General features: G+C 38.3%; 1 protein-coding gene across 1 annotated transcript in view; it reads left to right on the top strand.

Annotated features, from left to right (window-relative positions):
* SNX29 (sorting nexin 29) overlaps positions 1–7,264 on the top strand; it is a 101,001-nt gene extending 93,737 nt beyond the window's left edge. The window contains exon 21 of the mRNA XM_058815770.1: positions 1,825–7,264. Coding sequence (XP_058671753.1) covers positions 1,825–1,954 — 130 coding nt within the window. The 3' untranslated portion in view covers positions 1,955–7,264. The remainder of the gene's footprint in view (positions 1–1,824) is intronic.
* The last annotated feature ends 10,552 nt before the right edge of the window (positions 7,265–17,816 follow it).

Genomic DNA, 17,816 nt, shown 5'->3' with positions numbered 1-17,816 from the left:
GATTATTTTACATTTACATGTTCTGAAAAATACATGTGTTAAAACAAAATCACAACCCTCTGAAGTCAATGTCACATGCTCTCTTTTACAAGAATTACAGTATCGACACTGCATTGCTCAATTTTATAAATAGTATAAAAATTATGAGTAATAATATTCATGTTACTAAAAGAAATCCATGGTAATGAGCACAGCTGAAATTGGATTCACATGATCAGAATTCTCTACAGCAACTTAGATAGCATTGCTGAGTTTCAGAGTAAGAAACTGTAGGGTCACAGTTGGAAGTCCAATTATCCTTGGCTACCAAGAATTAATAACATAGGCTAAATTAATTTTTAGATTTTTTATTTTAGTGACAAGGAAAATAAGGAATTAAAGATCTAACATATTAATCTGGTTATTGAAGAAGAGGAGGAGGTATGTCACAGGTATTTTATGAATTTTTTCACACAACGAACTTCTAAGTTACCTTGGAAGACTAAATACTATAATAGGAATGTGGTGAATCTTGCTTTAAGAAAATCCTTTATTATTTTAACTAAAGCTATTTCAGAGTTTTCTGCTTAGAAATTTAGACTAGTTAAATACTCTGCCATTAAAAAAACCCACAAAAATTTATTTTCTGTTGCTTAGCATTTGAACTGCACATAACTTTTCCATACTGTATTTTTCTCTTCCCTTTGTGGGGGCAGCTGTGTGTGCACTGTAGTTCTGAAGCCAAAGGCAGGGCAGGATAGCTGCCCTTCTTGCAGAAGTGCTCTGTGAGTGAATTTTCCAGTCAATCCCAGGGCTTGGTAAAGGCTTTTGCTTTGCTGACATCTCTCCCATGTGTGTGCTCCAAATGCCTCAGTGGGGCGTGAGTGTGCCTGTGGCTCTGGCAGGAGGGACTGGCCTGTCTGTGAGAAACGTCACTCTGCAGGAAAAGAAACTGCACAGAGAACTTTGGGGATTGTTTTAAAATATGTCTGTGTTTGTTTAATATGACTGGAAGTGCAGATGAGCAATTTCTCCTTTCTGGACTTGTTATGACAGTCTGAAGATAGATATGATAAAGTTGGGGTTTTTCACTTAGGAAAATAAGCTTGACTTTGTATGCTGTGTAATTTTATTGCTTAGCTGAGTTGCTAAATCCAAAACTTAGTTTTATTTATTGGTCTGTGTGTAAGTAGTTTAATTAAAAACCATGTGGAGTCGTGTAAAAGAATGGCAAAAGTACAATGCTATCCCTTTATACTGTAGTTTTCCGAGGAGTCTATAGCCTGAATGTCACCTAGGTAAGCTGGAATTTTCTGTTACTGCTTGGTTTTGAACTTAATGTACTTCTTCTCAGAGTCTTTTGCAAAAGGCTCATTCATGTAAGACTGTAGTCTGTTGTGGGTCAGGAGAGACTGAAGAATTCAGGGATGTATTACCAATGTACTTCATCGTGTAATGATACATCCATCCATGATTAGAGGATCGTTAATTGAGCATCATCCAAGCTCGTCTATTTTGCTTGTACTTTTATCACTTCAAAATGCTTTTCCCACCATTTCTGATCTGCAACTCATAGAGATCCGCTTTTATCCTGTAACTTGCAATCTTCCATAAAGTATTGAAAGTTCTACTAGTTCTCATTTCTGAAAGAGCCCATTCTGTAATTCACACTTGAGACACCAGTAGAAAGAATGCAATTCTGTGGTGTTGAAGATGTGTGCTGTACTTTGCAGTCATGTGCCAGGCTCTCATAACACATCTGCTTTTTTCATGTTGAAAGTAACTACACAACAATTTCCATGGAACATAAATGAGCTGTTCTGTGTTTGTTTTTTGTCTCCCTAGTGATATCCCAGCCTCTGGAGAAGCAGTGAGCAAAAGCAATCGCTCCAGAGTGAGCACGCGCTTCCCCAAACTGTCCCGCGGCCACCCCCGGGAGTCCCGGAGCCTGGAGCCTCAGAGCGGGGACCTCTGACCCTGCTGCCCTTGGCACCGTGGGCAGCACGTACTGGCAGTGGTTCTGTCATCCCTTCCTAGCCTATATTTATAATTTAAGCTCCTGAAGAGACTACAGCTGCATCAACTTAAATCCTGAAAAGAGACATTCATTACCAAGGGTCATATCCTGATTAACTACTTTGGAAGGCAGCAATCACTTTCTCAAAGAATACGAGGGCTCTTCACCAGAGCTCAGCAAACTGCTCGGCGTTTCCTTTGTTTTGTAAAGCTGCACTGCACAAATTCTCCTTTGTTCCTCTGAAGTCCTTCTGTCACAATGAATTCCTTGTTTGTATTATGTTGTCCCTTTTCCATGTACAGTTTTCTGTTCCAGAGAGATGTGGGCTTCATGTCAAGACTATTTTTTTTCTCCTTAGAAGAACCTTTATGATTATCTCTACTTAATATGTCAGAAGGATGTACTTAAAAGAACCTCACTAATTTATTACCTTTTGTAAATAGAAAGACTGGGTTGTTTTGGTTTTTTTTATTGTCAACCTCTGACACACAAAGGTTTTTAAAAAAACTTCACCGTGTAGATGATGAGAAAAACATTACAGGTGGAAAAATAGCTTTTGTACATTTCTAGATAGATAGTCTCAATAGCATTCATCTGAGGGAAGTAATCCTTTAAAATCAGAGAATGTAATTATTTTTAGTGAAATTTCAGTCTTGCTGTAAGGCAGGTGCCATATTATTCATTTCTACAAACCACCACAAGGATACACAAAAGTAATGTGGTACAAAACAGTGCTTTTAAGTCTTGGATTATATTTTGTTATTAATTTGTGGTTTCTGATACAGAACACTCCGTCATTAACAGGGCGGGGTGGAATTCTTAATCTGATTTTGTAATACCCTTCATATGGTGATACTTAAAAATTGCCTGTAATGAAAGTGCCTGTTACCCATCACCTCTTTCTGAAAAGTAATTTGTAATGCTACTACTGTAAGAGTAACTAAAAAATTGACAAGAATTGTTACAAGTGATGGAAGTCCTGAAATGGATTAACTGGAATCCAGTTCAGCATCCATTAGCTGCACTGCCATAGGCAGTTAATTATGTTTTAGCTATCTTCTTCTCTTCATTAAGTTTAAGCAGTGTATGTTCACATTTTCTATTAATTGTGTTCTAGTTTTCCTTTATGTAAGAACATCATTCCTCTCAGAAGTTTTTTTGGATAACGTTACTTAAATTGATGTATCTTGTCATTTTACTATCCATTCATTATATTAAATTTTCACATATTATTCTCCAGGAAAAAACCAAGCTGATGATTAATAACAGATTTTGTACCTCGGTGCTTTATAAAGTTCCAGCAAACTGGAATTTGTGTTCTGCAGTGCTGTGAGCAGTGAGTGCTGTTTGGGCAGGTCAGTGCTCAGTTGTTTCCAGTGGCTCCTCTCAGGTGAGAAAGGCTTTGTTACCCACAGGGAGTGGCACCAGCGCTGCCCGAGCAGGGTTCCCAGCACTGAAATGTGGAACTTCCAGACTGCACTCAACAGCAAAATGTGGCAGAGAGGAGTGGGATTCACTCTCCAGGTCAGAAATTTCAGTAGGTGAAATACCACTAAGTAAAACCACATCACAGAAATGAACCAATATTTCCCAGTCAGTAAGAGATGTCAGGTACCACACAGACAAAGAGAAAAGCCCAAAGGCCAGCCTGGGAGCTTCCTGCTGTGTGTTCATTGACAAATTAATTACTGTTGGTATTTTGTGTTAGTTACAGTGGGACACTCACTTAGGAAGAAAGGAAAGTGAGTAGATTGGCAGTTAAGTATCTTCTCCAAACTCTTCAGCCTGATGCACTGCTGATGATTTAACTTGTCTTTGTTGGAAAGAGAAGTAGCTGTAATGATGGTCCCACTTTGAAACAATTTTAACTCATTTTTCAGAAAGTGGAGACTTGGTTAGTAGAAATATGGCACATATACTAACACTGAATTGCAAGTAAATTTGAAAGAACACTGTGTGGAAACCTTTGTGGTGTATCTGTTACATGAAGCTGTATTCATTTTCAAGAAATAATTCACAGATTCAAGTACTTATTCAGCAAACTGCAAATGGTAAGGAATTTCATTTACTGCAGACTGAGTTTCTTTTTAGTTGTTTAAAAGGACTTTTTTGTATCTGCATTTGGCTCTTAAAATTATTTCATTCCTGATTATCTTTCTTCTTGTAATTTTTAGAGTATGTATGTAGATCACATAAAGATACTAAACTTGTTTACCATGTACAAATTGCTCTTTGTTAACTTTAGCTGAATTGTGTATCAGCTGCTAAGATGACAGTCTGCAAACAATGTTCACTTGGTGATACAAGATACCATCATGGGTGCATTATTAATCCTTTCGAAAGCTCTGCTAAAATTCCAGCAAATAATCAAATGAAAGCCTTTCTTCACAAGGTGGCATTCCCACTTTATATCCCTGGTTATGTAGAAGACTACAGAGGTACCTGCATGAGTGTCAGTAAGTGCCTGCTGACAGGAATGCCCAATTTTTTACCACCTCAAGGCATTCTGAAAGGCTCTGTCTGAGAGTCCTGTATATCTGTTAGAAATCCCACTTCTGTTCCTTCACCAGAACCAGCAAAGCCTCTTGAAGAAAGTTGACCAGTTGGTATTAGGAACCCCAAGTAAGTACATTATTCATCTGAAATCCCTGTAACAATGATTCTGCCAGTGGAGTGATTTTATCAGCTTATCCTGTTCACCCAATTCCATCCAGTTACAATTTTTGTACAGTTCTAAACTTCCTTTGGCTGACTCACAGCTCTTCAGCCCCTGTCTGTGCTCAGTGGGCAGCTCACAATGAGCTGCTGGGTTCATTACTAATGAATTATTAATTAATTCATTACTGACCCTTCCTGCTGGCACCAGTGGCCAGTGCTGTAATCCCAGGATGAGGACTCAGGACAGGCTGGGCCTGGAGCTGTTCCTGGCTGGTAGAGCCAGCCTGGAGCAATTTGTGGTCTTGTTAGCATTTCATTCCTGCTTTGTCTTTAGATCAGGGCTTCTCCTCTGCAGCCTTTAGTGACTGTTCAAAATAAACTGTAAAAAATGGCACAATTTCTACTGCAGTGCTGCTGTCCAGTCACCTCCACCATGAACCCTTCCCTGAGAAACACAGAGCAGGCAGAGTTCTTCCAGCTTTTGCAGATGTCTCCATCAGTATTCACAGACTGACTGTGGTTTTTCAGAATCTCATTTATTTAGAGATTCTCTCATTCATTATAGAGAATGCAATGTGTCGACTTGGCTTTTGCAAATTAAATCAAAGTTCTCAATAATAATAATAATAGTAATAAATCTGCAAGGTTCATATGAGGCAGGATATTGACGTAGCTATAAAGGCTTAAATTGATATGTCCATTAAGTCACATATTCTTAGGAAGATAATAATTTCAAAGCCAGTCTTTTAAATGGAATATATTGTTGATGTGATAGTTGTAATCAAATTATGCTACCTTACAGAATCTACTGCAAGTCATAAACCATTGTGATTGAATTAATACAAGCATTTAGAGAAAGAACAGAATGGTATTAAAGATTACTGGCTCAAAATTGTGACCTATTGCTAAGGTGGGGTGTTTCTTTGTAGCAGTCATGTTTTATTGTACAGAATAATATCTACATGGTAGCTGTCAAATTAATTAATACAAACCCTCTAACAATGGGGTTGACTGACTCAGAGCAGCAAGCTAATAATAAATGAGACTTGGTGAATCCCCAGTGAACTAATGATGCTTCTGCCAGGACATATTAATGATTAGGAACCTGGTATTTTATTACCAGAATCAGTAATTGGTGCTTTCTGATATTGATGTCATTATTTTTCCTTCACAGAATGCAGGGATCTCAGATCTGCTAGAAGTTTTGTGCCATTTCAAAGGTTCAAACCCCCCACCTCGAAACATTTTTCATCCAATGTCTTGGAATTGTGGGAAGAGATAATATGTACCTGTGGATAGAAATACAGTTACCTGCTTGAAGTGACAGTGAGAAACCTGTGGAACAGCTGGTTAAAAGGAAAAAATCCCACTTTTTAACCAAATCCTGCTGCTATACACCCTTGCAAATCTTGGAAGCAACCTTAGGCTCCTCCAGTTGGAACTCTAGGGTATATGAAAATAAACCTGTTCCACACACAAACACATTTTTCTCCTTGGAAACAACAGTAATGTAATGCTTCTGAACTGGATCTTGAGTCACTTCTGGAAAAGTGATTAAGCAATTCTAGAAAGTAAAGGATTTCCCTCCTTCATTTTCTATAGGTTAGGGTATTTCAGTCAGCACCCTGCATCACATAGAATATTGACTTGATTATTATTTTGGAAGTTTGGTAGTTTCACAGCATTCTTTATTCAAAGAAACACTTTAATATAGGAAAATATCTATATGAAATACAAAATATATTTTAAACTATTGATTAACCTGCTTGTGTTTCACATTTTGAATGCAAGATAAACCTATTGTTCTACAGTGCTGTGACATTGTACATTTCAATTTATTTCTCACTCTACACTAACTGTATTTTTATGATCCAGTTATAGAGAACTTAGATTATTTATGAATTCCTTCTACAAAAATTATGAGGGCATAGTTTAATCAATATTGATGGCTTAGTTTTTCATTCATAATGGCATGAATTTATTCTATACAACAGCACTGAAATGTTTAGAAAGGAGTGACTTTTCCAAATTTACAAATTGCTGCAAATAACCAGACTTAAAAAAAACAAACCTGTTTTTTATCACATCAAAACAGAATTTATTGCACTTCCCTGTAGGGGAATGAGTTCTTTTAACAAGATTTCAGAAACCATCTCCATGCCATGACAGTAGTTAAACTGTGGGAAGTGGATTTTTTGAGTGTTAATCATTTAAGACACTAAACACTATAAAAATGTAAGTGTGGTTGAAAATACAGTTCTGAAAGGCTGTGCTTTACCTTCTTAGTTAACACTGAGATGAAGAATTCAGTGTCTTGGAGTTGGGACCAAACCTGTTGGCAACTGAAGAAGCTGAAATTCCTTCTTGACCTAGGGGAGGTATTTTTTTTGTTGTTGCTATTAAACTGTAGAAAATATATTATTAATTAAGCATATATATGTACAATATTCACATATGTATTAATAAGCTGTAATATTATTTTAACTTGCTATGCTAATGTTTACATATAGAATTTTTAAGCAAATGTGTATATATATAAAATTTTCTAAATACTTTCTTGTTTTTTTTTTTAATATCCTGTGGTAATTTTATTGTAACCAGGTAAAAATATGCTACTTTACCAGGAAGAAAATAAAAAAATAACATCTTTTCTTTGAAGCAGAGTGTTTCTACATCCTATTTGTCCTATTCAGTTGTTTTGTAATTTCATCTTTGATTTATGTTCATTTTTTCAGTGTATTTCTAGAATGATGTATGCTCATAACAGACTTTGTTCAAATCTTATTTCTTCACATGAGAAGTAGTATTTATTGAAAATCATCTCAAACATTTCAGTTTATAATCAAGTTAGATAAATCACTCAAACAGGAAGGCAAACAATGCCAGGCAATGCCACCACAATTGTGAGGTTTGGCATTTTTACATTCAGAGTCCACATCTGAATGTTTGATTTCCTTTTATTGCACCATGATACAGCTGGCAATTCACATCCAGTTCATCACTGTGTCGTAACTGGCACTTTCATATCCACTTCATAACTGGATGCTTCCATATCATGTGAAAAAAGAAGATTAAATGCATATAATGCTTCCTTTAGAAAGGAAGCATTAAATGCATTCAATCAATTTCCAGCAGACAAAGCTGTAGGTTAACAAAAATAAAGTGTTGCTAGATTCCTCATCCTCACAGAATAACCTGCTGCTTAATTAAATTACAATTCTTCAAGCCAGTGCCATTCTGGAGTGATCTAATTAGCTGAAGTCTTCATGTTAAAAAAAGACAGACACTTATTGTAAAATTCACAGTGATGTTTATCTCCATCTTTTAAAATCTGTACAGGTTAGGTGTCACTATGGAAGTTAGATGACAGAACTTTTAATTAGTCTTGGCAGTCCTTAGGATTTTGTTTTTGCTTTTCATATCTGTTACTTAGGATCATAAAGCAAAGTTATGCTATTAACTTTAAATTAATAGTTTCAAGCAAGGGTTTTTTGGGTTTTTTTTTCCTTTTCTGTCTGCTTGAGGTACTAGAGCACAAATAGCTGCAGGCTGTTGATGGGACTGTATGGGCTGGAGAGACCCCAGGGGTGGAGTTTCAGCCCTGCAGACGTGTCTGGTCCCAGGGGCAGCTCCTTGGCCCCTGGAGCTTCATTTCCTGCGCAGTCTGAGCCTTGGAACTGCCTGGGAAGGGTAAAATCTGATCTTTAGGGGAGACACAAGCAGATTCCCAGGCCTGGGCTGGAGAGCACAGGGTTGAGGCTGTAACCCTTTATGTGCTGGGTTCCACTGCCTTGTCCAGGTGCTGGGATGCTGCTGCTTAGTTGCCATCTCTAAAATCCTGGGAAGAACAAGGTCACTGGAAGGGACTACTGATCTTTCTGTGCATCCAGGCAAAGCTCCAGGCTGTGTTTGGAAAATTGTAACAGCTTGGCATTTCTGCATGGGCCTAGAGAGTTTAAAGTTTTTCTTTTCAGGAAAGGACCTCTGGAGGGTTTTCTGCTTTTATTTATATATTTTTTAATTTCCCTAAAAATTTTAAGGCTATAAGGAAAATTCTTCATACAAACGATCTGTCAGAAGAAAGAGCAAAGATATTTTTAAGATAATGTTTAGAGTAAGATTTTTGCTACTGCACTTCAGTCTTTCTGAATGACCTTTTAAGTATTGTAGTGAACTTACTGTATTCCCAAAATTAAAATAGATAGCTGACATTTTGATATATTGCAAGTCGTGCTTGATTTTGTTCTAGAAAATCATCATGCAGATTGTGTCTGTGTGTGTGTGATGCCTATTTTCTGAATTATTCTTGCCATTTTTTGACCTGCACTGGGACAGCAGGCTTTTATTATGGGAGATGTTTAAGAACCATGGTGATAACTTACTTTTCTTTATTTCCAATTCAACAATATCCATGTCATTTCCAATATTTCTTATTTCCCAGTATTTTAAAGATGCTCAGCAAGTGCATTTACCTTATGCCTACACTGTCATTGCTAAATGTCTTTATTTTTAATGTCACCTTCTAGCCTTACTCATATGCAGCTTGTAATTGGTTCAGTCACGTGGGCCCCTCATTAACAGATGTCCTGCCTTCAGAGCTGGGTGCTGAGCAAACTGTTGTGCTCTGGGTGAGCCTCTGCACTTGCACTTGTTAAAAATACTGAGCTGTGGGACCTCAGGCTTGGTCTTTCTGTGGGAAGCTTTTTGTGTGCTTGGAGATTCACTTTTTACACCTGCTTGTGTTGAGTTAGTGATATTTTTGGATTCTCCATTGCATCACTAAGATCTGCCCTTCCCCAGTTTTCTAGAATTCGTGTCTGACAAATTCCCTTGCATAGGGCTCAGCTCTGATTTTAACTAGTCAATTTTCCTATTAAGAATATTTTCATGATTAATTTTATTCCTGGTGCTGTGTGTTGTTCAGAGTCAGCTGAGGTACATCAAGGGTTTGTTTTACTCAGAGTGAGTTCTACACTTTTTGTGGCCTTGATCCCTGTGTGGGCCATTCACTTCATACTCCATGATCCCTGTGGGTTCCCTCCAACTCTGAATATTCTGTGATTCTGTGGAACTTTGCATGAAAAAACCCTGTTTTTAATAATTCCAACTAATATCTACCAGAGCTGTCAGAAACAATGCCTTTTTTTGGGAATTATTGTATTATAGGATAGATTTCATATTGCTATTACATAGCTTCAATCTCTGAAAAATATTTACAGGTTAAGTGAATATAGCAAGAAAATATTTAATCAGGTTAATACTACTTTTAAATGCCTAATTTTTATAAGTATTTTGCTTTTTCTTAATTTTATTCCCTATTTTTCAAGTGCTAAATCATCCATGAAGGAAGATGCTTCAACATGTGCCAATTACACTGACAGTTTCTATATTTCAGTTTCTAGTTGGAAATTAAATTATGTTTATTAACATTCCCAATTTTATATAGAATCATTGAATCATTCAGGTTGAAAAACACCTCTAAGATCATCAAATCCAACTGTTCCCCCAGCACTGCCAAGTCCTTCATTAACCCATGTCCCTAAGTGCCATATGTGATGCCTTAAGTTTTAGCTTTTATATTTTCCAGATTCTTTAGTGCTGCTTTAGCGTGTAGTTCTGAACTTCATATTAAATGTTGGTGAGCTCTCTTCACAGAGCAGGGAGACAAAACAATTCCTTCTCTAGCTTGGGACCAAGGACAGCCAATCCAGATCTCAGGCCCCCAAGAGCATAAACAACATGGACTGAAGAGAGAAAAACAAGGATGGGACTCCATGGGCTAAAGCTGGAATTGGACAATTAATTTCAATATGCAAATGGACCAGAACTTACAAAAGTGAGAGACCCTGTGACTGGCCATCCATTTTGTGACCATTCTAGGTTTACCTTGGGTGCAGCCCTGGCTGGGCTCTTGTGCTGCCCAAGGTGTATCATTGAGGCCTCCTAACTAATCCCTACTTTATTCTTTAGCTCTGCCCAGCCTCTGTTCTAGAGCAGCCTTCTCAAGGCACCACCTGCACACAACTTTGAAATCCCTCCAGGGATGTGAGTCTGCCCGTTCCCTGGGCACTGTGCCAGGACTTGACAACCCTTTTGGTGAGGCAATTATTCCTGATATCCAATCTAAATCTTCCTTGAGACAACTTGAGGCCATTTCCCCTCCTTCTGTTCCTGGGGAGGCCAATCCCCCCAGGCTGCACCCTCCTCCCAGGCAGCTGGGGAGAGTGAGAAGGTCCCTCCTGAGCCTCCTTTTCTGCAGCCTGAGCTCCCCCAGCTCCCTCAGCTGCCCCTGGTGCTCCAGCTCCTCCCCAGCTCTGTTTCTTTCCCTGGACATGACCCAGCACCTCCATGCCCAGTTCTTGTCATGAGGGGCCCAGAACTGGACACAGACTTGAGGTGTGGCCTCAGCAGTGCTGGGACAGGGGGACAGTCACTGCCCTGGTCCTGCTGACCTTGCTGTTCCTAGGAAAATGTTCAGGTGCTTTCCAAAGAGAGAAGATAGGTTATAGAGAAGTAGAAAATCAAATACAATTTATATAGTTAAGTAACATTCTAGCTACAAATCAAAGCAGGTAACACCTCAGATGTCTGTCATTGGAGACAGACCTTGTTCCCACTGGAGTACACAAGCAAGTGTATTTCTTAACTGTAAGACTAAATAAAAAACTAATGTCCTTTATATTTGAGCTGCTGAGCAGTTTGATGGATCTGCTTTTCAGATCTGAGCTTTAGATACACACTAATACTCTGTAGCATACAATTTAGCTACTCCACTCAGTTTTATCTTGAAGCAGCTCAAATTCTCAGTGGGCTTTTGTCTAATGCAGTGATGGAACACACAGTTCTTTGTGCACCCAAAGTGATACATGTATGGCTTCAAGCAGTTAAAAACATGAGAGCCATTTTTGCAGTGGTACTTTAATTTCAAACAATGCATTAGATATAATTGTCATTTTTGGAAACCATTTGGTTGATATTTTTCAAAGGTGAAAAAAAAATTAATTGGCAGATGAGATACATCAGTACCTCTGAGCAGTTGAAAACACAAGGTAATTGGATACTAGAAAAAAGGAAAATAAAAGAAAGCACATGTTCTGACCCATCAAAAAGAAATGAAAAAAGTGAGTGAGGAATTCAAGGTAGGAATACATTAAAAAAATGTTTAAAATTGTACTACATCAAACTGCCACCATATGTTTCATAATGAGATAAAACAAAGTGGGTAATGGATCTGTTACCAAGGCTGTCAAGCCATAGGACCCTTTGGATGTGTCAGTAATTAACAAATAACATCTGCTGTCAACTGCTGTACTTAATCAGCACGGGCAGGGCTCTCCTCCCTGTGTGACAGAGGGTACACTGTGATAGTCTGCTTCTCCTTAGGGACTGAAAATGTCTTTGACCACACTGCTGTATGCAGAACTCCTGCTGAGGTGTAATTAATGGGAAATCTGGACATGCAGAAACAGCAGAACACAGCTAGATTGGCACTATCACTGCAGACTAAGAGCTCTGACTACCTTTGACAATTTTTCTGTCAGATAATTCCTGATGGCTTTAATGCCCTACTGTGTTTACACATTGCACCTTCAGAGTGGCTGAGCAGCCTTTTCAGATATGCAGAGAGACTAATAACCCACTGCCTCATTTAAAGATGCAGAACAGGTATGATCTTGTTTTTGCTGATAACAGGGACATGAAAATGTGTTATGGCTTGTTAATTGAGTCCTTGGTTATAGAGAAACTGTATGCACCAATGCACCTTGGGAACCACCATCAATATATGGGAAATTAAAAGATGCTCAAGGTCTCAGAAGAAGCGAGTTTCAAAACTTCTCTGAGTTGCAGCAGTACTGGAAATCTGCAGGAGTTGATCTATTTATCCTACCCATTTCCGAATTCATCCTGTCCTGAGAATTCACACAGTTCCTCCAGACCAGAGGGACACTGGATGCACTGAAGTAGCTCTGTGCCCTTTAAGTAGAGCTGGTACAGAGAAATGGGGATTTGCAAAGCAAAGAGCTGACCTTTCATTCATATCCACATGTTCAAGAACAGATTTAAATACAAATCTTAGAATTCTTGTGCCAGAACAACAATTTGAAATAATGAGATTTTCCTTTAATATTCATCAAGGCTAATTAGACAGATAATATACAATTTATTACATAGATAATGGATATCTAATTAGCTAAGATAACACAAAACTATCTGAAAGAAAGTGCTTAAGTCGGTAAATTTAAGTAAATTTGTTTAATCACAATTGGTTGCTGATACAGGTGTTACTGTGCTGATGCAATGTGAGTTTTAAGCATCCCCTCTGGTCTGATCAGACTGGTCTGGGTTGCACAGAATAATTCAGTTTCTGTGATTATCCCTTTGCTTTCCCATGAATTGTGATAACAAAATATCAACTTTAAATAATAATTGTTTTAACTAATACAATGCAGTATCAAGACAATCATGGGGCTGGACAGTGTGCACAGTCCCACTGTGAAGAGCAGTGTTCCTTTGTCCCTGATTGTCCTGCTCTGCCAACACAGGCAGCCATGTCCCTTCTCTGTCCCATAGCAAACAGAGTCAAACACCTTCTTAACTCCCCACTGAGAGTAATTTAAGGCTAAGAATCCTCACTCCAGTTTCTCTTTGCATAGGGACTGTTCTGATAGCATTTGAAGACCTGAGACCCCTTATGAGCTGCACTTTGGTTGCTCAAAAAGAAGGCATCTAAAATACAAAACATATTGTTTGACCTGACAATGTAGTTCTATTTAAGAAACAGAAAGTGTGCTGGATAATATATGCAGACACCTCTGTCATGAGGCCTCATGGGGTTTCACACCCAATTATCTGTGACCACCTCTGGTTACCATAGCAATTCTCTCTTAATTAGAAATTCACTCTGCTCATGGCCTATCTGTGCTAAAGCAGGAAATTCAGTTACACACTTGGGCATTTTATTTATTTGTTTATACATCAACTGTAATTTACTGTGTCAAATGACATCTATATTCAGTAGTGCTCTGGATTTTTGACTCAAACATTGATTAGAATTGTAATTCTTCAATGGGTCCTTGACCCACTTTCAGTCTGTGTATAGGGGGCAGGCCACCAGGAGAGAGGGCAGTGATGTTGGACACGTTAACACTTGAAATAGTGTGGTCAGTAAAGGGGAAGCAGCTCTCTGACTGCTGCTCAAGAGGAAGGACTCTGTGAAACCTTCCACCTGCATTCAGGCTTGAGTTGCTTTTATAACATTTCCAAAAGGAAGGGCTCTCTGCCCATATAAGAACTATTTGATAATGTGCAAAGTTGTTCATAAGGTGGACAAAAACCACCACAGAGTGTTTTAGTGACAGATGTAAGACATTTATTCCTTCTCTTAGAAAAAAATAAGAGGAATGAGAATACCTTTAAGAAGGCAAGTCTAAAAGTTGGGCATCATACCAATGCTCAGGGCACAAGCTCAGAAGCAGAGAGTATGATCCTAAACACTCCTTCCTGTAATCCTGGGGAGAGCAGAGACTGACAATTCTTGGAGTTCAGACCAAAACTGTAGTGTCAAAAATCTCTGTGGTTTCTGATGTAAGTATAGAACCTCAAAGTACAAACAACTCTTTCTAAGATAAACCAAAGCCCCAAACCAAAAGCTACAGCATGGATCAGTTATTTTGAGGGAACAGGGCAAAAATAGAACATGATTCAGAAATGTACTCAGATGGTGCGTTTATAAGACCAATTTAAGAACTTTCTAAGCAGAATAGAATAGAAAAGTGGAAGACAAACTAGAATGAACTCATGCATTGCAAAGTCCAGAGGTTGGTTTGGAATGTTTGATCCACTTGATGCAACATCCAAGGGCTACAGGCTTTCAGGCTTTAATCTGGAATGCCTGGGCTGCAAGGGGTTTAGGACTGTACTTTGATATGAGAGAAAGAACATGAAACATTCAGCTTAAAACAGAAAGTTACCCTGTCTGCTGTCTTTCACAAAGATCTCTACTGACACAATGAGAGAGGCTTTAGCATTTGTGTAAACTCACAAGCCAGGTTGGAGTGCAATTATCATGTACTGTGTGCTATGAAGCTCACATAAATTCTGTTATATCTTACTAATATGTAACATGCTGAAGAGCACGAGCAGAAGCAGTTTTACCTTCTGCCATATACTGCACCATGTCTCCAGATTCTCATGTAATACCGTTTTTTGGTTATTGCTCAGAAATGCCACTGTTACATCTGAGCAGGACCAGACAATAAACAACACAAGAAATCCAAACCAATTTCAGCTTTGTGGTCATGATGTGGACAGGAGATGTCAGCCAGGTGACAGCTGAGCCCTGTCAACTTTTATTTTTTAATTTAGTGCTTCTCCCAGCTTATTCAAATGCTGGATTCAGAACTAAAATGCAGGGGTTTTTTTTCTGAACATGCCTGGCATAGAAAGAAATGGTGTTTTTAATTTAATCTGTCTGAAAATATTCTTTAAATGAGTAATAAATAGTTCTTAAGAAGTACAAGTAAATTAGGCAGTCGGCATGTATCTTTAATTTCAATTTCATCCTTAATAATTATTCTTGAGTCAGCTGTACAGCATTATTACCATAGGCAAACCCACCTATTTTAAAATCTAATGTCACAGTGCCATTGATTAAGGTAAAATGAGATTATCCAGCAGTAAAAGCTTCAGTGACTGCTCAGGGGAGCAGTCAGCATGTATACATATACATTTGCCAGCATTCTCAGTATAAACTAAATGACTTGTTATATGGTATCTTTGTTGTGCCTGGATTCTGATTTTCTATGAGTCATCCCTTGATTTACTGAAATAGAATAAGATGAGTAAGAGAGTCAATTTATAGGGAAAAAAGTTCTCAAGCTGCGTAAGGTCCAACACAGTTACAGAGGGATTATTCAACTTCTCTGTGCTCTTTATTGGCTCTGAGTTTCAGAACTCTCCTGCCATTGGATATCTTCTGCAGGGAGGAGGTCTATAAAAAACCTCATGAAGAACCAGGGTCAGTCTTTATTACTGCATAGACCATAAAAGTTTTCTTTCTGATTTACATTTTCTATTGAATTTGGGTTCATCTGTAGCTGCAGAATTGCATCACATGTAACACTGTGAAGGCACATGGCATGTTTATGTGATGAAGGGAATAAAAGCAGTTTTCTCTTACCACCACATTAAGTTGGGATTGGATTTTGCATTATGAGTTATCATCTTATTTTACATATTGCTAAACAGAATGCAATGCTCCATTTAGATGTAACTGAGCTGGAATGTGAGGGAATTTTAAGCATTTGTAAAAGGACAAGAGGAGGGAGTACATCTGACATGTTGAGATTTTTAGGTTGTCTTCAATATATAGCATCCTACAATTATCATACTGATGTTTTTCACTCAGAGAGGTAAAAAAACTTTTGCAGTATATTTGACTGTGCTATCAGGAATAGTTTGAAAAATCTTTAATTGCAGCATTAAGAAAATGAAATAGCAACAGTGTCCTGCAGACAAGTGTCAAACCTGAGAATTCTCTAGCTGTACAAGGGGCACATACTGATAGTTTTACAAAGTATAAAGCCACACTACAGGGATATGTTCTTAAGGCTGCAGCTTTTCCTCAAGACTCATTCTTTTTAAATTATTTAGAATAAAAGGATACTAAAGAACTTATCTCCTCAGTATCAGAACTAATGGATTAATGGTAATGCTAAAGTTGTGGTTTTATAGATTTAGTTCAAGATAAGCTACTGACAAAAGGAATTTTTAAAAAATAACAGTTAACAATTTACCTTTGCTTTGATTTGTAAAGTCTTTGTCTATTTGTGTTTTGACTGTTCATTGTTATGTAACTGTTCCCATGGCCCATGGAAATCAGGTTCAGGCTGAGGTTAAATGGTATCTTGTTGAGGCAGGGATGTGACCCAGGATGAAGGACTCGGATGCCTCCCTTTGTTTTTCTGCCATGAAAATCTTCTGCCTCTGCATCCATGGATGCGTAGGAGGAGGAGAGCAGGTGTGAGGGAAAGGTCAGGGATGCTGTGAAGTCTGTGAGGCTTTCCTTTTACTTTGTATGAGATTTAGATGACTCCTTTGTGCAGATTTATGAAAACACTCCTCAGTGAATGTTAGTGTTGTTTATTTTTAGTGAAGTGTAGACCAGGAAAGAAAGGAAAGCCCAGAGCAGGTAGCATGCACAGACCAAATGCCATCCAAATCCAGTGTTGACCCACAGTCAGTGTAATACTAAACTCCTAAGAAGATTCCCTCACATATAAACATATTTTCTATATCTCTATCAAAGAACTGGATATCTGAAATTGCTAAACTGAAACAATTTGTGCCTCTGCGTGTGTATGCAGTTTTAGTAAATCCAAATTACCAAGTTTGTCAGTGCACTGGAGAACAGAGAATTGCTTCTTTGTGGCTGTACATCTTTTTTTAGATTTTAGTGTAGTAAATGGTTCTGAGTTTGACATTATAACAAAGGATAATCCTATGAACAGTTCAAGTTATTATGTTCTATTAGCTATAAGCAAGGGATAAACTGTGATCATTTTCCCATTAAGGTGGGTTAGTTGAGGCTGTAATGGAGTACACAGGGTTTTAAAATCAATGCCCCCATAGATTAACTGTTCCTTCCATTGAGAGGCATTGGAAGGATTCCCAGTACTTGGTTTCTCCAGATATGCCACATTCTGATGACAAATACCCAGGAAACTCAATCCATGGGCTGAGCCTAAAGCTCCTTCCCACAGGTAAAGGAAACCAGCCAGAGTTGCTTTGTCTAAAGGTGACTCTGGCTGCGGTGACTCTTGATCTCCAAGTTCTCCTTGTTTCCTATTTGTTATCTTCCTGTAGGTTAGAGTTTTACAAGGACATCCAATTAGAGGGGGAAAAAAAAAGAGCAGCTGTGCAATTGGTTTATTCTGATGTTCAAAATGTTTCCCAAAGTTTATTTTCCTATTTCCATGTGTGTTTGTCTATGTCTGGCAAGCAGAGGTGCCACCTAATCATTTTGGAACTGGCTATTGTCTAATGCTTTTCTTGCTCTGCTGTCAGGTTTGTACGTACTGTACTCACATTTTCCTCTGTTTCAGCCTGGTGTTACACAGCTTGGAAAGCAATTTGTCTGGGCTGCTGGCTGGCTGAGCAGGGT

The sequence above is a fragment of the Ammospiza caudacuta genome, chromosome 17 (genome assembly GCF_027887145.1).
Source record: "Ammospiza caudacuta isolate bAmmCau1 chromosome 17, bAmmCau1.pri, whole genome shotgun sequence".
Lineage (NCBI taxonomy): Eukaryota > Metazoa > Chordata > Aves > Passeriformes > Passerellidae > Ammospiza > Ammospiza caudacuta.
The sequence above is the reverse complement of the archived record's forward strand: the minus strand, read 5'-3'. Positions and strand labels throughout refer to the sequence as shown.